General features: G+C 41.6%; 2 protein-coding genes across 2 annotated transcripts; both read left to right on the top strand.

Moving 5' to 3' along the window:
- Nucleotides 1-395: 395 nt before the first annotated feature.
- On the top strand, nt 396-9,589 carry LOC307234700 (beta-galactosidase-1-like protein 2; the record flags this gene model as incomplete). The annotated part of the gene is made up of 19 exons (XM_080006552.1): nt 396-422; nt 1,015-1,195; nt 3,131-3,199; nt 3,290-3,385; nt 3,463-3,571; nt 3,761-3,853; nt 4,139-4,220; nt 4,326-4,390; nt 4,508-4,592; nt 4,796-4,933; nt 5,326-5,406; nt 5,670-5,776; nt 5,977-6,123; nt 6,284-6,355; nt 8,098-8,176; nt 8,277-8,380; nt 8,469-8,570; nt 9,248-9,364; nt 9,479-9,589. Exons 2-19 carry the CDS (start codon nt 1,023-1,025, stop codon nt 9,587-9,589), a joined length of 1,830 nt encoding a protein of 609 aa, XP_079862678.1. The 5' UTR covers nt 396-422; nt 1,015-1,022.
- Nucleotides 9,590-10,346: 757 nt separating this feature from the next.
- ilvbl (ilvB (bacterial acetolactate synthase)-like) lies at nt 10,347-22,034 on the top strand. The gene is made up of 14 exons (XM_080006551.1): nt 10,347-10,676; nt 13,246-13,447; nt 13,926-14,053; nt 15,202-15,452; nt 15,559-15,658; nt 15,929-16,026; nt 16,637-16,773; nt 17,910-18,044; nt 18,161-18,275; nt 18,798-18,967; nt 20,685-20,755; nt 20,855-20,926; nt 21,024-21,129; nt 21,220-22,034. The coding sequence occupies exons 1-14, from the start codon at nt 10,563-10,565 to the stop codon at nt 21,396-21,398; spliced, it is 1,878 nt and encodes a 625-aa protein (XP_079862677.1). The 5' UTR covers nt 10,347-10,562; the 3' UTR covers nt 21,399-22,034.
- The last annotated feature ends 1,549 nt before the right edge of the window (nt 22,035-23,583 follow it).

The following is a 23,583-nucleotide window of genomic DNA, read 5'->3' as shown; positions in this document are numbered from 1 at the left end:
ATGTATACTGCAGTTCCATGGGCATTCTTCCTTATAGCAGATACAATTATTTTGAAGCCTTTTCTATTCTTTTTTTTACAAAATTACTCTCGATTCTTCCTGCCTCTGTCTGTCAGCTACCCCCTTACACACATGCCCCCCCCCCTCCCAACCCTCCACACACACACACACACACACACACACACACACACACACACACACACACACACACACACACACACACACACACACACACACACACACACACACACACACACACACACACACACACGCGCGCACTTCCATACAAAGATAATGAGCCTGTCACACGGAGAACAATTACTCTATTGTTCTGAAACAACAATAGTTTCTAATATCCACAGTATTCCAGGCCTCCAGCTACAGAATCACTTCAAACACACTGTGGCAGGCTCATCCCCAAGGTACAGTATCAGCAAACATGCTCCATCTTTCTGTTACATTATCATATTTTAAAAAACGTTTTTATTATTTTGTTAAATTATAAATTGTGAACAATGAACTTCTATTATGTATTTTATTATTTACTATCTAGCTGATCAAGATTAACAGCTTAGCTTACGCTTTACTGTATATCTTCATACTCACTTTATTCACATGCACTTTACTGCACATATCTGTATATATAAATAGCCTGTCCTATATACATTACTCTATTCCATTCACTTCTAATTTGTACCCCTGCTATGTATAACCTTTCTGAGTCTTATTTTATTGTTATTTTATTTTTATTATTCTATTCACTAACTGCATTATGTTTTAGGAATCAGTTAGTTCCAGTTAGTTGCTAGGTAGGAATTAGGTTAGCTATTATGTTCGGTTGTGCACAATCTCCGGGTGCGTTGCGAAGACATTTCACTGCATATATGTATGAACGCACCTACAGTATATGTACGTGACAAATAAACCTCTTGAATTGACCTGAGTTCTTGAATTGAATTAACAACGCTAACAATTTTAGTATTCGACCTTTGCTTGTCTTGTTTTGCCTTGCAGTCGTTGGAATGAGCAGAATGAGTGGCGTGGAGGGACTGAGGGCCAACTGTTCCCAGTTCACTCTAGAGGGAGAGCCCTTCCGCATACTGGGAGGCTCCGTCCACTACTTCCGCGTTCCCAGAGCGTACTGGGAGGACCGTCTGCTGAAGATGAAGGCCTGTGGTCTCAATACGCTCACCACGTAAGCACACACACTCTGAGCTCCAGGGACGCAACAGTGGTAACATGCATCATTATTATTTAACAGTGATTTCTTAAGTGCTCTATCAATTGGCGTAGCCATATTATACAAAGCAAAGACATAATGATCTCCACCAATGCTGCGAGTAATCGGCTCAGCATAGGTTATTTGGAATGTTGTATTAAACATAGTTTGTCTTGTTGGCAATTCTGTTATTTCAATATAATCTCTTCCGAGAACATTATCATTTATTCTACCAGACTTTTTTTATATCCTGTTGAAGATTATTCCTTTAATTAGAAAATTTTCTAGGTGTGCAAACATTTTGGATCTTGTTCTTAAGAACTGCTGTTAAACTCATAGCAGCACATTGTTTATTTCTGGAGTCTCCAAATTGTAAATCATACCGATGAAATGAGCCATTTAACACCTACATTGAAAGTTTTCCATTAGTGTTATTTTTTTTTTTCCACAGTATTTTTCTTCAGTACTTTTTTTTATTTGTGACTGAATTTTTTGGACAATGGCTTCTTTATTTTCTTAGATTTTCGGCATCTGGAACAATAACAAAAACAAAGAGTGTTATTACTTTTGATAACACTAATAATAAATACATTTTATTTTATAAATATAATAAAAAAAATGTTAGTTGTAATTACTAGTTTATTGTATTTTACTGTTAATATTGTACACTTGGACAATTCAGTTGAATAGATAACTTGTCTATATTGAAGTGCAGACAACATTTATAGAACTTTAACATTAATTTGTCATCAGAATTTTTATGGAAGAACTTGTCAATACTTAGGTGACGTTGGGTCTCGTGTGCGTGAATTATGACATATTTACGTAGGTTTATGTATTTACGGGGATTACAAACTTACATAATTTTATTGGTGACTTTTTTCCTTGGATAACAGTTTCAAAAAGGTACTTTTTCATGAAATATGAAAAAGTTTGTGGTATTTCTGGGAGCAATTACCATTGGACAGCTTCTATTTTTCTGATGGCTCGCTGGATCTTGAACGCATCATTCAGTGGATTCAACTTGACGTGGTCCCGCATTATTGTGGAAGACTGTTTTTGGTATTTTTCATTAATCTGGCAAAGTAATGGGGACCACAGAGATAAAATATCAATCGAATAGATGTATAGACATCTACCAGGCAAGAAAGTACATAAATATACACATAAACCCATAGTTCATCATGTGGAACCACTACAGATTGAAAGAGTCTACGCCGCACACTGGACACGGTCCGAATGGACATTCTGAATTGGAATCTGTACATTGATAGTAAATAGGATTATGATGTCATGAAGCATCTTGCTGTAAATGTCATCTGGTTCATTTTGGTTACGAATAGTGGCATGTCAGCCGAGCAGGACCAGCTGAATATTTGGGGTCAAAGTCGTTCGGTTTTTTACTCACAATATATCTGCTCCATGTGGTTCGAGTTGGATAAAATTTAAACCACAAAATTCTTGTGACATACCGTTTTAAAGGACGCCTTAACCGTCTTCGTAGTTTTTGTCATTGTTGTGTTCCAGAGAGTTTTAGCCGGGTTGGACATTATGGTGTGTGGATGGGATGGTTTGAGCAGCCACACCTGACCTGGATCTAGGTGATTGGGTCAGGGTGGCTGCATCCCAGTTGCTCATTGGTTGGGCTAACAAGCAGGAGGTTAAAACCCCAGGATAGACAGATGGACAGATAGATAGATAGATAGATAGATAGATAGACAGATAGATAGATAGATAGATAGATAGATAGATAGATAGATAGATAGATAGATAGATAGATAGATAGATAGATAGATAGATAGATAGATAGATAGATAGACTGATTGATTGATTGATTGATAGAGAGATAGATAGTTGAAAGAATTAATTGAACGAATATTATCTGTTATTGTGTTTTCGTTCCTCCTTCAGATACGTGCCCTGGAACCTGCATGAGCCCGAGAGAGGGCTCTTCAGCTTCCAGGGCCAGCTGGATCTACGGTAATGCTTTCAGTGGAGCCTTGTTACGGTTAATGTCAAATTGCTTTCGTACCACACGGTGATTGTTATGGTCGTTTTCTCGTCCTTCAGGGCCTACCTCAGCCTGGCAGCGGAGTTGGGACTATGGGTGGTCCTTCGTCCCGGGCCTTACATCTGCGCGGAGTGGGACCTGGGGGGGCTGCCCAGGTTTGTTCACGCCTTCAAATAATATTTCTAGCGGTCACTACCAGTACGCCACGCAACTCATTTCCCTATCGTTCCAGTTGGTTGTTAAGAGACAAAAACATGCAGTTAAGGACGACGTACCCCGGGTTCATGCTCGCTGTTAATTCCTACTTTGACAAGCTGATCCCACTCATCAAACACTTTATGGTGAGTCTATTTTTATGACCAGGATTAGAATCAAGATGATGCTCCAATTAGCCTTAAACATATGGTGCCGGTGTATTCTAGCAGCCAGTAAATCACCACTTATGTATGCACGCAGGTATGTGTGTTCACTAGGCAGCTGTGTGAAGGTGACTCCTTTATCTCTAATTTTTTCCTTTTTTTTTTTGGAAGTTTGGAGAAGGCGGCCCCATCATCGCAGTTCAAGTGGAGAATGAGTATGGATCATACGCCAAGGATGATAAATACATGGCGTTTGTTAAAAACGTGAGCCTCGTACATTCAGTAACAACATTATTTGTACATTATCTCAATATGTGATCCATTATTCATGTATTAATTTATTTATGTTTCTTATTATTACTACTTTTATTATTATAAGTATGATAGTATGTATTTATTTTCATTCATTTTTTCATACATTTTATGGGCTTTCTTTTTGTAATGGATTTTTCTTTAAAAAATACTCTTTATTTAATTAATTTATTATTATTCATGTTTAAGTTTGTCCCTCTTTTTTTTGTTTTTCTCACTATGCGACTATCTCCACAGTGCCTCCTGTCGAGGGGCGTCCAGGAGCTTTTGCTGACCTCAGACAACTGGGAGGGGTTAAGAGGTGGAGGTGTAGACGGAGGTCAAGAGACACCAGAACATTTTTTTTTCTCACATACTTTAAAATGAATATGCAAAATGCAGTGTGAAATCAGTGTCTGAAACATTGAATTTTTCCCCGTTTCAGCACTTAAGACAGTGAACTTGCAGAGACTGTCTTTTGGAGCCATACAGCACTTAGCAGACATGCAGGTCAGTGGGACAGCCAAACTCCACATAAAACTCAATATCCTATGAAAGAAAGATAATAAATATAGCAAGAAATGTATATTTCTTGCTATGCAAATTTTTTAAATATTATTTTCCTAGCCCCAGAAACCTCTGATGGTGATGGAATACTGGTCTGGTTGGTTTGATGTTTGGGGAGAACATCACCACATTTTTCCAGCAGAGGGTGGGGAGAAATAAAGTATTAAAGTTTATTTTGCTACAGCTTTTGTATGTTGCCAAATGTACTGTACAATGCCATTTATTCTATTCTTTAGTAAATCTTTAAATTCATAGTTTATTGCCACCTCTTTTTTTTGTTTTATCCTATTATTTTGAATGAATAAAGTATCTATCTATCTGGGTCCCTCTGTCCCTCTCCCCGAACAGATATGCTGGCTGTGGTGTCAGAGATCCTGGAGCGCGGCGTCTCCCTCAACCTCTACATGTTCCACGGTGGAAGCACCTTTGGCTTCATGAACGGAGCCATGGACTTCGGCTCCTACAAGTCTCAGGTCAGCAGCTATGGTAGGTGGAGAAGGACAATGAATCATTAAACTATAGAACAAATGTGTAATCGGGGAGAATTTCTAGATTCTGATTTTTTTAGGTTGTGTTCAAATAAATAAATAAATAAATACAATTCCATATTTTATTTTTTATTTGTTTTGATTTCCCACATAATTATTCTAAAAATTATTACAACTCATGAATGAATAATTGCTTTTTTTATTAGATAATTTAATAAGTAATTCATAAATAATGCTCCATATTATTTTATCAATTAATTCATTATTCTTTCTATATGTATTCCTTTTTATTTATTTTGTAAATTGATTTTATTTTTATATTTACGATATATATATATGTATATATATATATATTTTTTTTTAAGAAAAATCATTTTGGTTATGTCGCAGACTACGACGCTCCGCTCTCAGAAGCCGGGGACTGCACCACAAAATACCAGCTCTTGAGAAACGTATTCGCTCGATATCGCTGTAAGTACTCCCAAAGCATCGATGTACGGCGGGTTCAGTGGAATGCAGATGTGATATTGACTTGAGGAGAGAAGCGTGACTGCCCAAATAACCCCCCACCCCCAAAAAAAACGCATTTGATGACTTAATATCCCGAGCACTAAGTATGCAAATTAGTATCGAGCCAGAATGCCCACGGGGCGGCACTTTGAAATCAAACCGGTGAGACAGAAATACAAAGTCGTCGCCTTCACTCTCTATTTTTCTACTTTTTGGCTTTCCAGCGGAGCCTCTTCCTGACGTTCCCCCTCCTCAAAAGAGGTCGAGCCACCAACCTGCCGCCATCCAGCAACACCTGTCTCTATGGGACAGCCTGCAGTTTGCTGACAAGGTAAAGATTGAAGATTCAGACAGTAATCAATCCATATCAAATTAAGATGGATGAGATAAGAGGAGATTATGGGACATACAGGACAGTATGTACTGTAGCAGCAGTGTAGAACAGCTGTGGACCTATCAAAGAGTGACGCATTTCATTTAGCTCTCTGAACGCGTGTTGAACTGAAATATTTCTTTCTCCATTTACTGTAGCCGTTTAGATCGGAGAGGCCTGTGAACATGGAGAACCTTCCATTCAACAACGACAACGGTCAGTCGTTTGGCTACACTCTGTACGAGACCACCATCACCAGCGGAGGAACCCTCGACTCCAAGAACAACGTCAGAGACCGAGCGCTGGTGGGTACCAACTGGATTAGAATAGCTGAAGACCCCAAACCTTCTCCCTTTATTCTGCGAAATTTCCCTTTTGACAGATTCAGATGTGATCATCTCCAGTCTGTTAGAATCACTGTACGTTATCAATTATAACTTGAATGCTCTTCATTATACTTTATAGGTTTTTGTGGACAGACAATCTGTCGGCACTTTGGACTACAGGACTCAGGAGTTAACGCTCCCTGATGGAAAGGTAATGTGTTTTCTTTGGAATTGACCATAAAAAATACAGATCTGGTTATATACATCAATCCTAACCATAAACAATAAATATAAGAATCAACAAACAACAATAAAATGTACCTATGAAAAAAACAAGACACAATTTGCCAATATACAGTAAACCAGAAAATAAACCTGCAAATAAATAATGAACAATAAGAAAGAATAAACAATAAATATTAACTTATAACAAAATTTAAAATAGCTGAAAGCAGCAATACACGGGGTCCATTATCGACACCAATTACAAATTTTCGAGTTCCCATGGAACGTGGCATCAGTTTGTGCTGTCGTTTTCTGAGTCCTGGTGATGCTCAGAATTACTAATACAAGGATATACTTGCTGCGTGTTATGACTTTACCCTCAGAATGAGAAGGTAGCCGTGGCTACTTCCTGTAGTGCACAGTCCTGCCTCACGGTGTCTCTGTGGATGGAAATCACTCCGTGTGGAAGTTCCCAACAACATGGTTCTATTCAGATGGGTTAAACACTGCATGTCCCTCAGAGACAGTTCATCAACTTTTTTAACCTTTGGGACTAAAATAAAACGGACAAGATTGGGACCCGTTGCTCTGGAGCTGCAAGTGATCTCCATGTGTGAGGATACAAACATAGAATATGTTTTGAACTGTTTTCGACTCCTTCCAGTTAGGACTGGTTCGTAGCCACAACCTGCACATTTATAAGGAATTGGTTGATGACGTCACAAAGCGTCTTACTCCACAAACTCATCTCACTTCACCACCCGACCGGAAGTTATAGAATCTCGGCGTGTCGGCAATGCATGAACATTCCCAAGTTCCAGTCAAATTTAGTCAATTTTTCACCAACTCCTGCTCCAATGTGGATCGATTTGGATGAAGATGTCTTGTTGTTCCAGACACTATTAGCCAGAAAAGTGTCAAATGTAAGGAAAATAGTAAAAATCTGAACAATAACAATAGGGTGAGGCTAATAATTAAAATATAGCTGCAGGCAGCAATAGCAAGCAGTTATCCTCAGAATGCGGGTTCGATCCTCTCCCCTGCCTTTCCTGTCTCTCCGCACTGACACTGTCCACTGTCCTGGATTATTGGCTTTTGCCACACATGGGTAATTGCGATCAGACCGACAACGCTGCCTGCCAGAGCCGACAACGATCCACAGAGAGGCCGGTATCCTGGCTATCTACTCATTATGAGTGCAGAAGTTCACTCGTAACGGCCTGGTAGACTGCAGTTCAATCTGGGTGCTCCGTCAACTTGCGGGTGGCGCCATCTTGCTGAGGTAGTGATTGCTGATCACAAACTCCATCCACAATACTGAACCGATCTGGACGAAACTTGAACAATGGCATGTTGGAACTGCCTGAATACACAACTTATTTAGACTGCCTGTGGGTTCTTAATAGTAAACAATAGATAACCTTAGAAGTAAAGAAAACATCGTCATAAAAATGTAAAATCAATAACAATAAACAAACAAACCATAAAATAAACATATCCATGTTCTTTCTGTAATGCTCCCTCTAATTCCGTATACAAATAATCGCTCAATTGTTGAATTTTCTGATGAATGCTTTCCCCCAGAAATCCATCTCAATGACAGATCCAAACTGTAATTGACATGTCTGTTTTAAATTCAAATATTAAATCGCGTGTGTGCATTATCCAAACCAATACCAAATGTTGGGTTTCCGCCGAGAATGGTTATTTCATTCATTCACGTTCCAGGGAGCGAGAACACTGAGTCTGCTGGTGGAGAACTGTGGAAGAGTGAATTATGGGAAAGGCCTGGATGAGCAGCGCAAAGGTGCTGTTGCTTCAAACTTTAAATTTTTTTTTCCTTTGACACGATACGTGCATTGTATTTCCTTTTTCCTGATACTCAAACTTTAATTGTTGCGTTTCAGGACTGGTAGGGGACATTCTGTTGAATCAGGTTCCTCTGAGAGATTTCACCATCTGCTGTTTGGATATGAAGCCGAGCTTTATAAAGAGGTTGGTTTTTAACCATGTATCCATCCATCTATCAAGGCAAATTCACGTCCGGAAAAAGAGAGGAATGTTCCCCTTTTCTCTTGGTTAGATTGGGTTCAGGCCAGTGGAAATCTGTCCAACAGAATCCCAAGAACTCCGTCCCAGGGTTCTTCCAGACCAGGCTGCATGTGGGTGGAATTGCCACAGACACTTTCCTCAGACTCCCAGTGGGTACAGTAGCTCAGTGTGTGTTTCACTGTTTTTTTTTTTTTTTCATTTGACCGGTTTAGGTTTTACGTTTCTTTTTGTTGTTTTAATTTCTCCATTTTTTTGTGGCCATGTTGAATTATGTTATTTTTGCAACATGTAAATATTCTGGTTGATTATTATAACATTTTTATATAAAGTATGTATATAAAAATATTTATTTGGGGTTTTATATAAACATGTGGATCGATTTGGATGAAACCTCAACCACAAGGTGTTCGTGACAAGACGTCAACCGTGTTCGTGTGTCATGCCGAAGTTGGTGCTCCAGATATTTTTAGGTCCCAAACTTCCGAGAATATTTCCCCTAACAATAGGCCTACGGGCTGGACCCCGAATAATAAATAACCTTTTTCACTGGGTCTCTGATTTTTCACGATAAAGTTGTGTAATTATTTTAAAACATTATTGATAAATGTATTGACATTTTCACAATTTGTGTAAAAATAATAAATTTCATATAACCAAAATCTCACATAACCCAATATCATAGATGCTCTAAAATTGAAACTGAAATCAATATTTGAAAATCGCATTATTCGGCTTTATTGTGTTTCATTTCTGTTTATTCATTTTTGGTATTTTTCTGATTTCAAAGTTCCCTTAATGGATGGAGGATCTATGTGTCTGTCTGCAGGGCTGGGGCAAGGGAGTGGTGTTTGTCAACGGGCAGAATTTGGGACGCCACTGGTTCATTGGTCCCCAGCAGTTCCTTTATCTTCCAGGGCCCTGGCTCAGAAATGGAGAGAATCAGGTAGATCTGTGATGCGGACAGTACCAATATTTAAGAAAAAAGATATATATATATATATATTTCTGATACATCTTGTCCCTGATAAGTAACTCGTTTGTTTTTATGTCCTTTCAGATTATTGTTTTCGAGGAACACGCAGCTCGGGAGAACATAGTCTTTGCTGAAAATGCTGATCATGGAAAGACTATTAATGTCTACAAGCTCCCCTTTTGTAGCTTGCTGTGATGCGATGGCAGGAACCGACACAACACACACACACACACACACACACACACACACACACAGTGGGAGAAATACACGCGTGTCACTAAACCCACAAATAACCGTGTTATTACTGATGCAGCATTGTGAAATCATTTGGATCCCAACACCTGAAGGTCTTTAAAGTTTGGTGCTATTAATTCCACCCGGTTTACTGGTGTTGTTCGAGCTAATAATGATAATAATAACAACAACGTGTCCACTCCGCACCCTGAGTCGTCGTTCTTCCTGACTCGGAGAGAGAGCTCTTGGCCCTCGACCGTAAGGCTTTACACAAACTGAAAACAAATTCATCCGTGCGTCGATATTCCGTATGGAGCCGAATGAAGCGCGCACACACCTGAATAGACCGCAGGCCTGTCTATTTTATTTTGATTTTTTTTTTTTTCTTCTGCTTTCCTCACATATTTCCAATCGTAGCCGCCGCGTCGTTGCCCCGCAACGCACCGACACCTCACGAATCTTGCAATTTGGATTTTTTTTTTTTTTTGACAGGAGCCCCGCCCCTCTCACCGGGCCCCCCCGGTGAGAGGGGCGGGGCTCCTGTCCAAAAAAAAAAAATCCCAGTTTCCAAGCCTCCCATTGGACGGATCGCTGCCACGTGACGGAGGCACGCCCGCGCTATTGGCGGAGCGGCGGCAGCGGCGCGGGCCTGGTTCGGGGCGGACGCGGCGCGCCGCGGGGACGCGCCGCGGTCGATTATCTCAAAAACTAAGCGTCCGCGACGCGTCCTCCGGAGCTATCCGGAAAAAAATCCAAATAAAATAAAAATAAAAAATATAAAGACCTACGGTGGTACTTGCCGCGACCGGCTCAACCGTATCTTGCGGAGGCTTCGGCGGTTGGTGCCGGCGCGGAGCGGTCGGCGGCCGATCCGGGCAGGAGGGACCCGGGGGAAGGTGGGCACTGCGTTGCGGGTCGCCGTCGCCGGGGTGAGATGGAGTCTCCGGGGCTCAGCGGGAGCGCCGCGGGGTGCTCGGCGTGCGTCGCGCTGGGCGGACTCTTGTTCGCCGCCTACAAACTCGGCGTGTTGTACCAGCTGCTCCACAAGGTACGTGGCGTTTACCCGGTGGGTGGAGAAAAGTGCGAATCCATCCGTGCCCGCGTCCGGATTTCCACCGCTTCCGATCTCGATGGTTTCTACCCCCCTTCGGTGGGGTTGGTATTTAAAAAAAATATATATGACATTGAGTTCAACACGCTGCCGCTGCCTTTACCGATCTGTGCATTCTTGCCGTGAAAGGCGGACCCCGCCGCCAGCAATCGGAGCGGCGCATCGAACGGCTTTTTATTGTAAAGTGGCCAAACGAGTGAATCGGACGGTGGTTAATTACCGACCTGCACTTCAACGTCGTCTGCTGCCGTTTCATTTGGCAAGGTAACGCCCTATCAGTCGCTCTGATGAACCCAATAAATGGACGTTGTGTTTCAACCGAAAACGCGTGAGAGCTTGTCGGAAACATGTTCCTTGGGCAAATAGTGTTTATGGCTGCCCTCACCAGGAAGAGGGACGTGCTGAACATTGGTTCTCTGCCAAATGTTAAACTCGAGTATTGCTTCCCCATCAGAGGTTTCTGGAGCTAGTAAAGGGAACACATCCGAATAAAATAACACAGAGCGCAGGTTACACATTGATGTTCCACAGTGGATGTTATTATTGGGTTATGTGGACCCTGTCACCTACAATGGCAACAATATATGCACGATCGCATGCATAACGCAATTACAATGAATAGCTCTTTCTTATGAAGTTCAACAAGTGCAGTAAGTGGGGAATGAATGGCAAAAATGGGATTTAATGATGTGGGATCTTTACCATGTGTATATAGATATGTTTATATATATATATAAATATAAATATGTTTCTTAATAATTATTATATGTTGTATGTAAATATGTTGTATGTAGATTTGGAGTCGTAACGAAAGTAATTTCCCCCTGGGATTATTAAAGTATTTCTGATTCTGATTCTGATAAAAAACAATAATCTATGGATGGCTTTAAATCACTTAAAACTATCGAAGAAAAAACAGTTTGCAGATTGTAGTGAATGCACAGGCTTTGTTGATCATAGAGAAGGTTCATAGCAGATAAACCTGCCTTCTACTCTTCCCCACACACACACACACACACACACACACACACACACACACACACACACACACACACACCTGCCAGACGGACGTAGGTGAAAGGTCAGCTTCATGTAACCGGAGAAGAGGCAGACTTTGGACAGCCTTGCGGCTTTCAGACCATTCCAACCTCGAAAGTGATCGTGCACAATGCAGCTCTGTAAGCAGGGTCAGTAGGTGATTGTGAAACATTCCAAGGACAATGGAGCGACAAGATAGGGTGACAGGTGGTGACCTCCTGCACGCCTTTCTACATGTGAGTTTGGTGTGTTAATGGGCTTTCACATAGGACGCGGTGTGCGCTTCGCTCGCCACTTGGTATAAAGTGGATGCAGAGCCGGGGCTCTCACATGCTGTAGGAGGCTCAGTGCAGCGCCCACCATCTTGATTAGGGTGGGGTGGGGGGTTGTTGTATCTTATATCTTTTGAAATAAATTATCGGTTGGTATGAAGTTTTTACTGTTGTCATTACTTCTGCAACAGGAATAGTATTCAAGGTATTATTATTATTTCAAGTTTGGTCAGCCTGTATGTAATATTATATTAATTTATTATATTTATACTGTATATTCTATTATAATATTACTTCAGCAAAACCATCATCACATGAATTGTCTTCACACAACCATATCTCATTTTAATCACATTGTGAAATGGGGTAGGTAGGTTTTATTTATTGGCCATGGGTCATATTTCGCCAATCTCCCTTATCTACTGTATTTAAACCCCCCTGGTCTGCCCTCTTGGGAGGAAACCTGTTTCCATGACAGCGATTTCCATCTCAGATTTCCAAACCCGTAAGGTTTGTAGCGCTCAAATGTGCACAAATACTTCCTGTTTGCTTCACTTCTTCTTTCTATTGGCCCAGCGGTGATTCGTCACAGTGCGCCGCGCTACTCTTTGCAAAAGTTCGACCAAGTGGAACTTTGGCCAGCGGTGCACAGAGCTTTGGGCACCGCTGCGCTTTGCTCGGTGCAGATCCTGCGCGACACAACCAGTACACAACAATGGAGAGTGCAGCACAGCAACTTTATTGTCTATTCCATGAACACTAAAGTTGCTTTAGATTGGAGGACAGTCAGTCAGTACATACCATAAATAAGTTTTAGTCCAAATAAAAGAGCACCAGCCGACACAAAGTACTTAAAGTGCTTTCTATTACAAACAATCTTACAAATCAGGCCTCATGCATGATTTGAGAGAGTGTTTAGAAAGTGTTGTGATACTGTGAAAAATGTTATTGTAAGTCAAAATGACATAATGAATCAATGACATAATGAAATACAATGCAATTTGCATTATGTATGCATTTATGTATGCTTATACAGTATGCATATATGTATATACAGTATATGGATGTGTATATACACTACATGTACAGTATGCATACATAGCATCTCACAGCATCTCTACCTGACTTCACTTCCCCATCAATTCTCAGCTTTTTTTTCCGCTCACATTTTGTCTGAATCATCTCTTGTGCTTCAGACGGAGACCAAGAGCCCGCGGCATGGGGGCGAGAGTGTGGCGGCGGTCCTCCGCGCACATGGCGTTAAATATGTGTTCACCCTGGTGGGCGGACACATCTCTCCCATCCTGGTGGCGTGTGAGAAGCTGGGCATCCGCATCGTGGACACCAGGCATGAGGCCACGGCCGTTTTCGCTGCAGACGCCGTAGCCAGACTCTCAGGTGCAGTATTACAAAAAGCTGGCTTAAAAAACACGAAAGAAGGACAACAAAGGGAAAAAAAAACAAAAAAACCCCAGAAGATTGTCTTTCTGAATATGTTGATAGAGATAGTTCAAAGTATGAGTATCGAAACAGGAGATTGTCATTGTTTTACCTCCCAATTTCCACTTGTATATTCTTAAGGTGTAAGTGGGGTTTTGCATTATAGTGCTTTGCCATTAATACCACCTTATCTGTTTTCTGTCCAGAGTGTAAGTGAAGGTTAAGAACTACAACGCCTTGACTGGATATGGAATGACTTTTTCAGTTGCCTTCAAAAGAAAAGGATTGTTATTCCCCAGAATTTGTAACACTCCACCGGCTGAATATCGTGACCATCAGGGTTGATGCATCAGTCTTGTTGGTTTTGGAACCGTGGACATTCTGCTCATATCGCTTGTGTGTGGAAGGGTAGTTCATATCCATCATCCTCCTCCAGGTACCGTAGGTGTAGCGGCGGTGACCGCTGGACCAGGGCTCACCAACACCGTGACGGCGGTGAAGAACGCTCAGATGGCAGAGTCGCCGTTACTGCTCATGGGCGGAGCGGCCGGAACACTTCTTCAGGTCAGAGGCGACAACAAGCTGTTCAAATATGCAAATTTAATCCAATTGAGGTTGTTTGTCCTGTTTGAGTTTGTAGATGTCAATTAAAAAAAAAAAAAGACGGCCTATGTACTGTAGGTATACAAAAGTGGATGCAAGCTCCAGCTGCAGTACCACAGCTGAGGGGCTCTATAGCACGCAAACCTCCCAAACACTTCCTCCCTCCCAGTGTAACTTTTCCCACTAGTAGCACTGATGCTCCCTAATAGAAAAATTTTGGAGCACCAGCACAAAATGTAGCCAGTGAAATCGACATTCAACGCAACACATTCATATTTTTTCCATCTTAACTGTATTACTGATGAATGCTTTGGTAATAAATAGATAATTTACAGGAATAACAATGTGCTGTTTTATTTAAAAGGAAAAAGTAACAGGAAAAAATCCTTAAGTTAAATAGTGCTTTTTTTTTTAAACATAGACACCAAATAATAAATGAACAAATATAAACATAAGTTATGTGGTTGGTACATTAGTCATTAAAAACCATGCGAGAGCCTCAGCTCTCCATCTCTCTCTCTCTCAGACACACACACACACACACACACAACCACACACATACACACACACACACACACAAATTTATGCTCCCTCCTAGTGTTTCACATGATATAGGATGATTCATTTACAAAAAAAACAAAAAAACTGTCTGCATATTTGCAAGTCACGCTCATGCATACTTAAATTATGTAGCACCGTCTCCAAAAATGATCAGAAAATGCAACTCAATGGTCGCAGTCTGGAGCCCTGGGTGGATCATTAGCACACATTTTTTCAAAATTCAGTTTCGACTCCGAGAGCAATTCAGCCACTATTTAATTTTTCTCCTTACAATGTTTTTTTTTTTTTTGTCTTTGTTTTTCTCAAAAGATAAAACATTTGCTCAACAGTCGACGTGGTTGTTTGCGATTATTGTCGTTTTTCACTATCTGTGAATGTCATCCTACGCTAAAGGTCGGGTTCATCCTCTACCGACCCCTAGTGGTTGTCGGGTATATTACTGCCATGGAAACGCAGGCGCTCGCGTTAAGTTGCGTTTGCAGTGCGTTGGTCTTGCGTTTGGAGGACTTATGCAAGCTATGTCTGTCTGATCTGTGGCTGCGGTGCAGGGCAGAGGAGCGCTGCAGGACATTGACCAGATGTCCCTCTTCAAGCCGCTGTGCAAGTTCTGCGCGTCCGTCAGAACGGTGCGGGAGATCGTCCCAACAGTCCGGAAGGCGCTGGCCGCTGCCCAGTCCGGGACCCCCGGCCCCGTCTTCATAGAGTTCCCCATCGACACCCTCTACCCCTACCACGTAGTTTCCAAAGAGATCGTGGCCAAAAACCCTCCCAAAGGCCTCATGGGGAAAATCGTCTCGTGGTACATTGTCGCTATTTTCTTGAAAGGAGAATTTTAAATTTTACAATACAAATATATGGTAAACATTTGGTGATTAAATATGTGATGTGGTGTTCCGTCACCGCAGGTATCTCCAAAACCACCTTACGAATATATTTGCCGGCGCCTGGGAGACCAGAGACCTGTCTCCGTTACCTGTGGACATTCCACAAGCTACAGACGATCAGGTGAGGTCAAAAAAATATATATATCATTATTTTTTAACAATACAAATTTTTCTTGCAGTGAACCCTCTTCAGATCAAAACACACATATTCTCAACTATCACTATCAAAAAATAATTCTTGCTTTACATACTTTCTTCTTAGATTCTTTGGTTAGAATTGATGGAAGATGATGGAACCATATTTTCAAATGGAAGAGATATGTAAAAGGTTCTGTCTGTCTGTCTTTCTGTCTGTCTGTCTGTCTATCCATCCTTCCTTTTCAACGCTCAGATCCAAAGGTGCATGGAGCTGGTGAGCCGTGCTAAGAAACCAGTCATCCTGCTGGGCAGCCAGGCCACTCTGCCCCCTACACCAGTAGAAGATATCAGGTACTACGTGACGCCCCCCCCTCTTCCCTCTTTCTTTTCTTCCTCCTCCACTTCCACCAATCTGCGCAATGACAATTAGTTGAATCTAATCTAATCTAATCTAATCCAAACCTGCCGCCTCCCATGTTTCAGCTCAGTTACTTAGGTGCTAGGAACTAAATACAGTATGCATATGCTTTTATGCATATGCAACCTTTTTTATTATTTTCATCCGGTCACATTATTTATTCATTAATTTATTTATTTATTTATTTTTGTTTTTCAAAGTGATTTCAAAATGTTGCACTTTTTGACAAAATATCAGTCAAAACATCGGTAGTCAGTGGGCTAGGACTCTCCAAAATCTGGGTCTGGTTTACAGGCAAACATGGATGGTTGTTTTAAAGACAGGAGGGTTGCTCTGTGTAGACCGCATAGTGTTTGCTCCGAGAGACAAGCAACCAGGAGACGATAGACCGGGGGGAGCCCATGCTGCGTTCAACGTAAACTCAGATAATCGTGCTGCGTTTAAGAGAACCAGGGAAACTGTAAAACGCACCCAACACGACTAAACTGGACCCCATGTATTGCTGCCTGCAGCTATATTTATTATTGTTTTGCTGTTCTCCAGAAAGGCCTTGGAGTCGCTGGGCATCCCCTGCTTTCTGGGGGGCATGTCCCGCGGCATGCTGGGTAAGGATAGCCCGATCCACATCAGGCAGAACAGACGAGACGCCCTGAAGGAGGCCGACCTGGTGCTGCTGGCAGGTCAGGCATGCTGGGAAATGGTTCCCACTATTATTATTATTGTTGTTGTTGTTGTTATTGTTATTATTATTTGGGATCCATGGGCGTTCCATGACTAAAACTATCTGGAACACAACAATGACAGAAGTTACGAACACGGTTGAGGCTGGTCTTCCTAAAACGCCAATTTGCTAATGAGCTCGCACAGCCCCCATCCCTGCAAAAGGAGAGTGATTAAAGAAAGAATCCGCGGTAGTCGAGAGTCCCTCGGTCTGCTTCAAAGGTCTCTGCATATAATCACAGAGCGCAGATTTGAGAACCTCGAAACCTGAAATATGTACCTAACATGACTAAACTGGACCCTGTGTATTGCTGACTGCAGCTATATTTGTTATTATTATTATTGTTGTTATTATTATTATTATGATTATTATATTTTTTTGCATTATTATTATTTATTTCACAACATGAGACTCATAGTGCTTTATATAAATACATAATGTTAAAAGGCTCCTACACAGTCTTCCCTACACAGTTTGGAGCGGGTGGGTTCCGTAAATGATTAAAATGAAAAATGCATTTAAATAAAAATATGGAAATATTATACTCAATTTGAGCTTCAGATCATCAATTTAGACCTTGAAGGATCACGATCATTTCTCTGCAAATTAATTCTAATCATTATTCCTCTTGAATTATTAGTCTAGAATCTTGAACAGCTCTCAGCAACTCTCAAATATTTCTCAAATAATTCTCACAACATTTTCATTGCCTTTGCGATGGATTCACAGTCATTCCCCTGTCAATAACTTCTCTTTAATTATTGGTCTCGAATTTCTGGTAAATATTATGTGGAATGATTCTAAATCCTGCTGTCTGAAAACTGAGCATGGGAGGGAGTTGGAAAGTTTTATCCCTTAAACTTCCAAAGTGTAACTGTCAAACTAAAAAAACTACTAGTGTATTTACACTGTATAATATAGGATTTGAGTTAATCAGTTTAAGCAATTTTTACGTGTTTTTGCGAGCTTGGCAATCACACAGTTAGTTTTTTTTCTGGGTTTTTTTTTTCTGTATTTATCTGCGATATACAGTTTGTTAGCCGGTATCGTAACTTCCGAGAATTCTCACCATTTGCTATCTGTCTTTACTCGCAGGAACGGTGTGTGACTTCCGTCTGAGCTATGGCAGAGTCCTGAGCCGACGCAGCAAGATCATCGCCGTCAACCGAGACAAGACACAGCTGCTGAAGAACTCTGACATGTTCTGGAAACCCACGGTGGCCGTTCAGGGTGCGTTCCAAACACAACTTGATGGGGGAAGAACCTCCTTCCCGCTCGTTGTCGTTCTTTGTCTACATCATGTAGGGACATCGTCATATTGGGGTCTGCGGTCTGGTTTATTTCAGGCGACGCCGGGTCCTTTCTCCTGCGGCTCTCCAAGGGCCTGATGGGCCACAGGTGTCCGGAAGAGTGGCCCCAGGGCCTCAAAGCGGGAGATAATGCCAAAGAGAATTCAAACAGGTAAATACGGGAAATGCTCTGAAAACACAAAAAATAGCCAACTAATATAAAGAAAATAGCCCCCCAAAAATCTAGCCTAATATAAAAAATATACGAAAAGCAATTCCATGAAAAGTCTGAAAATAATAGCCACATATACAAAAATAGCCATATAAAAAAAAAAAAAAATAGCCACATATAGCAAATTAAAAGTAGCCACATATACTCAAATAGCCAAATACACACAGCCAAATATACCAATATAGCCAAATAAAAAAACAAATATTGCCAAATATACAAAATAGCCAAATACACACATATCCAAATATACAGAACATACTAGTAGAGTAAAGTAAAGAGTAAAGTAAAAAGGTTAAATGTAGAAACGCATTTAATATTTCAAATCTTGACATGGAGGTTTTCCTGATGAATCTACACCCATTTTTCATCAATAGTTCGTCATCAATAGTGAATACCATGTCATATTAAATGCAATTCCATTCTTAACTCCCCACTCCGCCCTCACCTGATCTCCCCACTCAGGGCTAAAGCGGAGGAGAAGACGGACCTCCACCTGAACCCCTTGAAGGTCCTGCACTGCGTGGACGAGCTGATGGCGGAGGACAGCGTCATCGTGGCCGACGGGGGCGACTTTGTGGGCAGCGCTGCCTACATCATGAGGCCCAGGGGACCCATGCGCTGGCTCGACCCCGGTGAGGTCCCCCACAGTAAAAACTCCACTTTGACTTATAATAACATCTTCATAACGCTCAACGCTCAAAGTTGCGCGGCAACACATCTTATCGGACAGATGGAATCTTTAAAAATGTTTTGCATATTGCCAGCACTCTTAAAAAGCTATGCTGGTGTACGGACATTTATTCAAAATAGTACAAATAATGGACATTGTTGTGTATGGCATGGTTTCCCAACCTTTTTTTTTAATAATATAAAAATAAATAAATATAGAAATAATGCCACAGCACTAAACCACTATCCTGTTAACCACTAAAAAAACATCAGAAACATGTAGAACTGCGCGTTATTGTGGTCTGCTTAAAGTGATGCAAGACTCAAACAACTTGTTATTTTTTGTTATAGCGAACAAATCTTTTAAATGCTGGCAAAATAGTGAATCTTCGGCTCACAAATAGGAAATAATTAACTCTTGCTCATTGTTCACAGTCTTCCCTCGTTCACCTTGCGTTACAAGGCACAGCGCAATCAAATGAACAAAGAGCCGGAAAATCAAACAACCTGTTTTACCGAGAAGACTCTTCAAAAGCCGAATCTCAAATAAGGGTCAAACCTTTCATCATGACTAATTGTTCTCACTTTTCAAAATGAAAGTTGCTCAGATTAACACAGAGCTGCTTTCCTGGCTGGAATGGATGAATTAGAGGAGCAAGTACAGCCCTTAATTTTTTATCTTGCAACTCAAGAGATAATTTCCATCATTTTATTTATTAATTTATTTTTTTGGAGTGGATTTTGAGAGATTTTCACGGCTCACGTGGCCAGCTGTCGGGTGTAAAATGACTGGTGTATGAAAGACATGGGGTGGTGTTCTCGCCTCACTGATGCAAGGGTCACACCGCCGGCGACAAGGCTTCTGTGCCCCTGGTGTTTGTGGGCGTGTCGGCTCAAAATCCACTGGCTGTTGTGTGCACACATTTCAAACCTCTTTCCATATTTAATATACATTATATAAATAGACGGGGTCGTGTCTACTTATTTTTTTTCCAAGGACCACCGCCATCGAGAGCGTATCTTCCCTCCTATGGGCTCTCTCCGCGGCACTCTGCGCTGCTCATTGGCATAAAGTAGAAACCTGCTCAACTTTCCTTGTAAATCTGTCCTTCTGTGAAGCATTCAGCTCGTCACTGGTCATCGTTTGTTGAAGCAGGGCTCCGTTTGAAATGCATTGCAGCCCGTCGCATTGCAGCCCGTCGCATTGCAGCCCGTCGCATTGCAGCCCGTCGCTTTGCAGCGCCCCGTCGCCGGCGGTGTGACCCTACCATGAGGGTCAAGCTGGCTTCTCTGTCTGAGCCTCTTGGGTTTATCTCCACGTGTGGGGCACTGTAAATACATTGCCCCACACAATACACAAAGCCGTCAGTGCGATTAGTCTCTTAATTCCACATCAGACACAACCTAACGAGTTTTCTTCTTCTTTTTCTTCTTTTTATTTGGCTTTCCTGTAGTCAGGAAACATTGGGTGATCACTGATGGCCACCATGGTTGAAATGAAACCAGTGTAATTGTTTTCGCCAATTGTTTGCTCCGGTGCGATTTCAACATCTGTTCAACATAGTTTATTCCAAGCGTGACCGGACTACACAGAGAGGTCTCTCTGCGCAGGATGCCAGCCGTGCACCTTTTTATATCAAACCCTGCTTCAAAGTCATGTTTCCTCAACCTTGCCGCCAGGTGCCTTTGGGACCTTGGGCGTGGGAGGCGGGTTCGCCCTCGGGGCAAAGCTGTGCCGACCAGAATCCGAGGTAAGGCCGGATGTAGTCCTGAAGTTGATTTCAATCAATAACAGTTTGTTATCAATTTAGAAGATAATTTACCTCAACAAAGCGCGTCTCCTCTTCCAGGTCTGGGTCGTCTACGGAGACGGCTCATTGGGGTACAGCGTTGCGGAGTTCGACACCTTCACGAGGCACAAGGTAAAAAAAAAAAAAAAAATTATGCAATTCTAGACATTTGAACCCACAAGTGGAGAAAAGTCGGATGTTACTTTTGAGCGGATCCTTCCTCTCCTAGACGCCGGTCATCGCCGTAGTGGGCAACGACGCCTGCTGGAGTCAGATCTCTAGGGAGCAGGTGCCCATGCTAGGCAGCAACGTGGCGTGCGGCCTCGCCTTCACGGGTAAAACATTGAATGGTTACACATAAGAATGGCCGTCGTATGTCTCTCGCGGCTTCTGCCCGAAGTCCCAAGGTGTCGTTTGCTCTGCAGACTACCACACGGTGGCCGAGGGCTACGGGGGTCGGGGCGTTCTGGTGAGGCGCGAGGACGAGGAGCGGCTGGGCGACATCATCAGGAAGGCTCAAAGGGAAAGCGCGGAGGGCAGGGCCGTGCTGCTCAACGTACTCATCGGGAAGACCAACTTCAGGGAGGGCTCCATCTCCGTCTGAGAGCGGCGATGCTGGCTCTCTCTTCTGCTTCAACCAACATGCTCCAGCTTAAAGGGAGCTGTTATAAAAGCTCGGCCTCCACTGATCCTATGTGCCCTTAATAGTGACTTTTCAATTTAATTTGGGGGATTTCCACTTTTTGAGTTCCTCGAAACGCACAAACCATACAGTGATATATTCCTATAACTATGAATTCAATAGAATTCCCATATTAACGACTAATGCGTGAGGTTGACTTTTGAAAAACCTTTATTTTGGTAAGATAATCTTAACCTTTTGATTCAGCAGCTGGAAAAGACCCATTTCCCCCAAATCTTTTTTTCATATTTATCTGTTGTGAAAGGGAGAATCAGCTGCATTTGTAGAAAACAAATGAAAGAAAGGTGCGTGTACGTGTCGTTGAGAGCCTAAAATTATTCAGGAACCTTTTTGAACTTTTATTTTGAAGGTGCTTTCTAATGACAAAACGCATCTTTTCTCTTGCACTTGGATGAAAGGTTGAGTAAAAATGTTTTTCGCGCGGGGTCCTGAACCCTGAACAGACATGATTGTTGCAGTGTGGGCCACTTGTAAAGCCCTGACTCTGTGTCATTGTAGATGCCTTAAAACCTTACATCAATAAATACGTAAAGCATTTTTATTTATTGCTTACATGGTACAGTAGAAACAGGGGTGTCAAACTAATTTTATCATCGTTTAGGTAAATACCACTTCATTATTTTAAACGGACCCAACAAAAACTACAGAGCAGCTCTTCTGAGTGAATACATTTACAGTAGAAACTATATTTGCCGTCCTTGTAGTGGGGAAAAAATAGGGAAAACAACACACTTCAGTCAATTTCACACAATAACATTTCAATAAAAAAATGTAACTCCCCCTGCATGTTTGACACCCCGGCTGCAGATGGGAGATATGTCACGTGATAAATTGTCTTCATTCTTTATTTCAATATATTGTTGATATTTTAAAGGTAGAAACAAATGGCGGCTTTAACTGACAATGTTGTATTTTGTCCCTGTTCCTATATTTTTTCATCCTACCTGGTTGTATGCGGTGATGTGCAATAACAGCAAATTCTATATGCATTGCACTGTAATCATATCATTTACTTGGTGGATAGATTGATACTTAGATACATATATGGAGTCTTTTGCGGATCTTCCCTTATTTCTTTCTTTGTTTTTTTATATAGTTTACATTCTATTTAATTTGGTATTTTCACAAGTTTTGACCGAATAAATCCGTTTGTCGGCCTTAATCTGGGAAGTTTAATGAGCGTCCAATCCAACATTTCCCTTTATCTTGTTTCAAAGCTTACAGCGCTGAACATCAACTGTATCCCTGGTCCTGCTCCATCAACAAACCAGGGATAATAACCCCGTCAATAATAATTCTGTGACGGTGCGGAGCAACAGGTTATGCAGCTGTGTGTAATGGTGCATTTCTACCATCGGACCACTAGATAGCAGTGTGTCAGCAGGGTGACTGTCCTGACCTGTACGAGTAAATAGACCTGGAAATAATAATTATAATAATAATAATAATACATTTTATTTGTATCGCGCTTTTCAAGGTACTCTATGAAACTTTTCATCACATAAAGAAAATAAATCGCATCGTAAAATAAAGCAAAGCATAAAAACAAGATGACAGGAAAAATAACCTGTAATGCATCTGGGTGAGCAGTGAGTGGTAGTCATGTGATGGAGTTTTGTTGATTTAGTTATTCAAAGTTATTTTAAATGTGCAAAACATTAGACTTTTCGGCAGAAAACAGCATTTGAATTATATGTATTTACATTTGCACAGTATATATACACTGATCAACCACAACATTAAAACCACTGACAGGTGACGTGAATAACATTGCTCATCTTGTTCCAATGGCACCTGTTGAGGGGTGGGATATATAATGCAGCAAGTGAACAGTCAGTTCTTGAAGTTGATGTGTTGGAAGCAGGAAAAATGGGCAAGTGTAAGGATCTGAGTGACATTGACAAGGGCCACATTGTGATCGCCAGGCGACTGGGTCAGAGCATCTCCTAAACATCAGGTCTTGTGGGGTGTTCCTGGTAGGCAGTGGTAAGTACCGACCAAAAGTGGTCCAGGGAAGGACAACTGTGAACCAGCGACAGGGTCATGGGTGCCACAGAAGAGCTACTGGAGCACAAACTTCTGAAAG

The sequence above is a fragment of the Zeus faber genome (genome assembly GCF_960531495.2).
Source record: "Zeus faber genome assembly, chromosome: 9".
Classification (NCBI taxonomy): domain Eukaryota; kingdom Metazoa; phylum Chordata; class Actinopteri; order Zeiformes; family Zeidae; genus Zeus; species Zeus faber.
The sequence above is the reverse complement of the archived record's forward strand: the minus strand, read 5'-3'. Positions and strand labels throughout refer to the sequence as shown.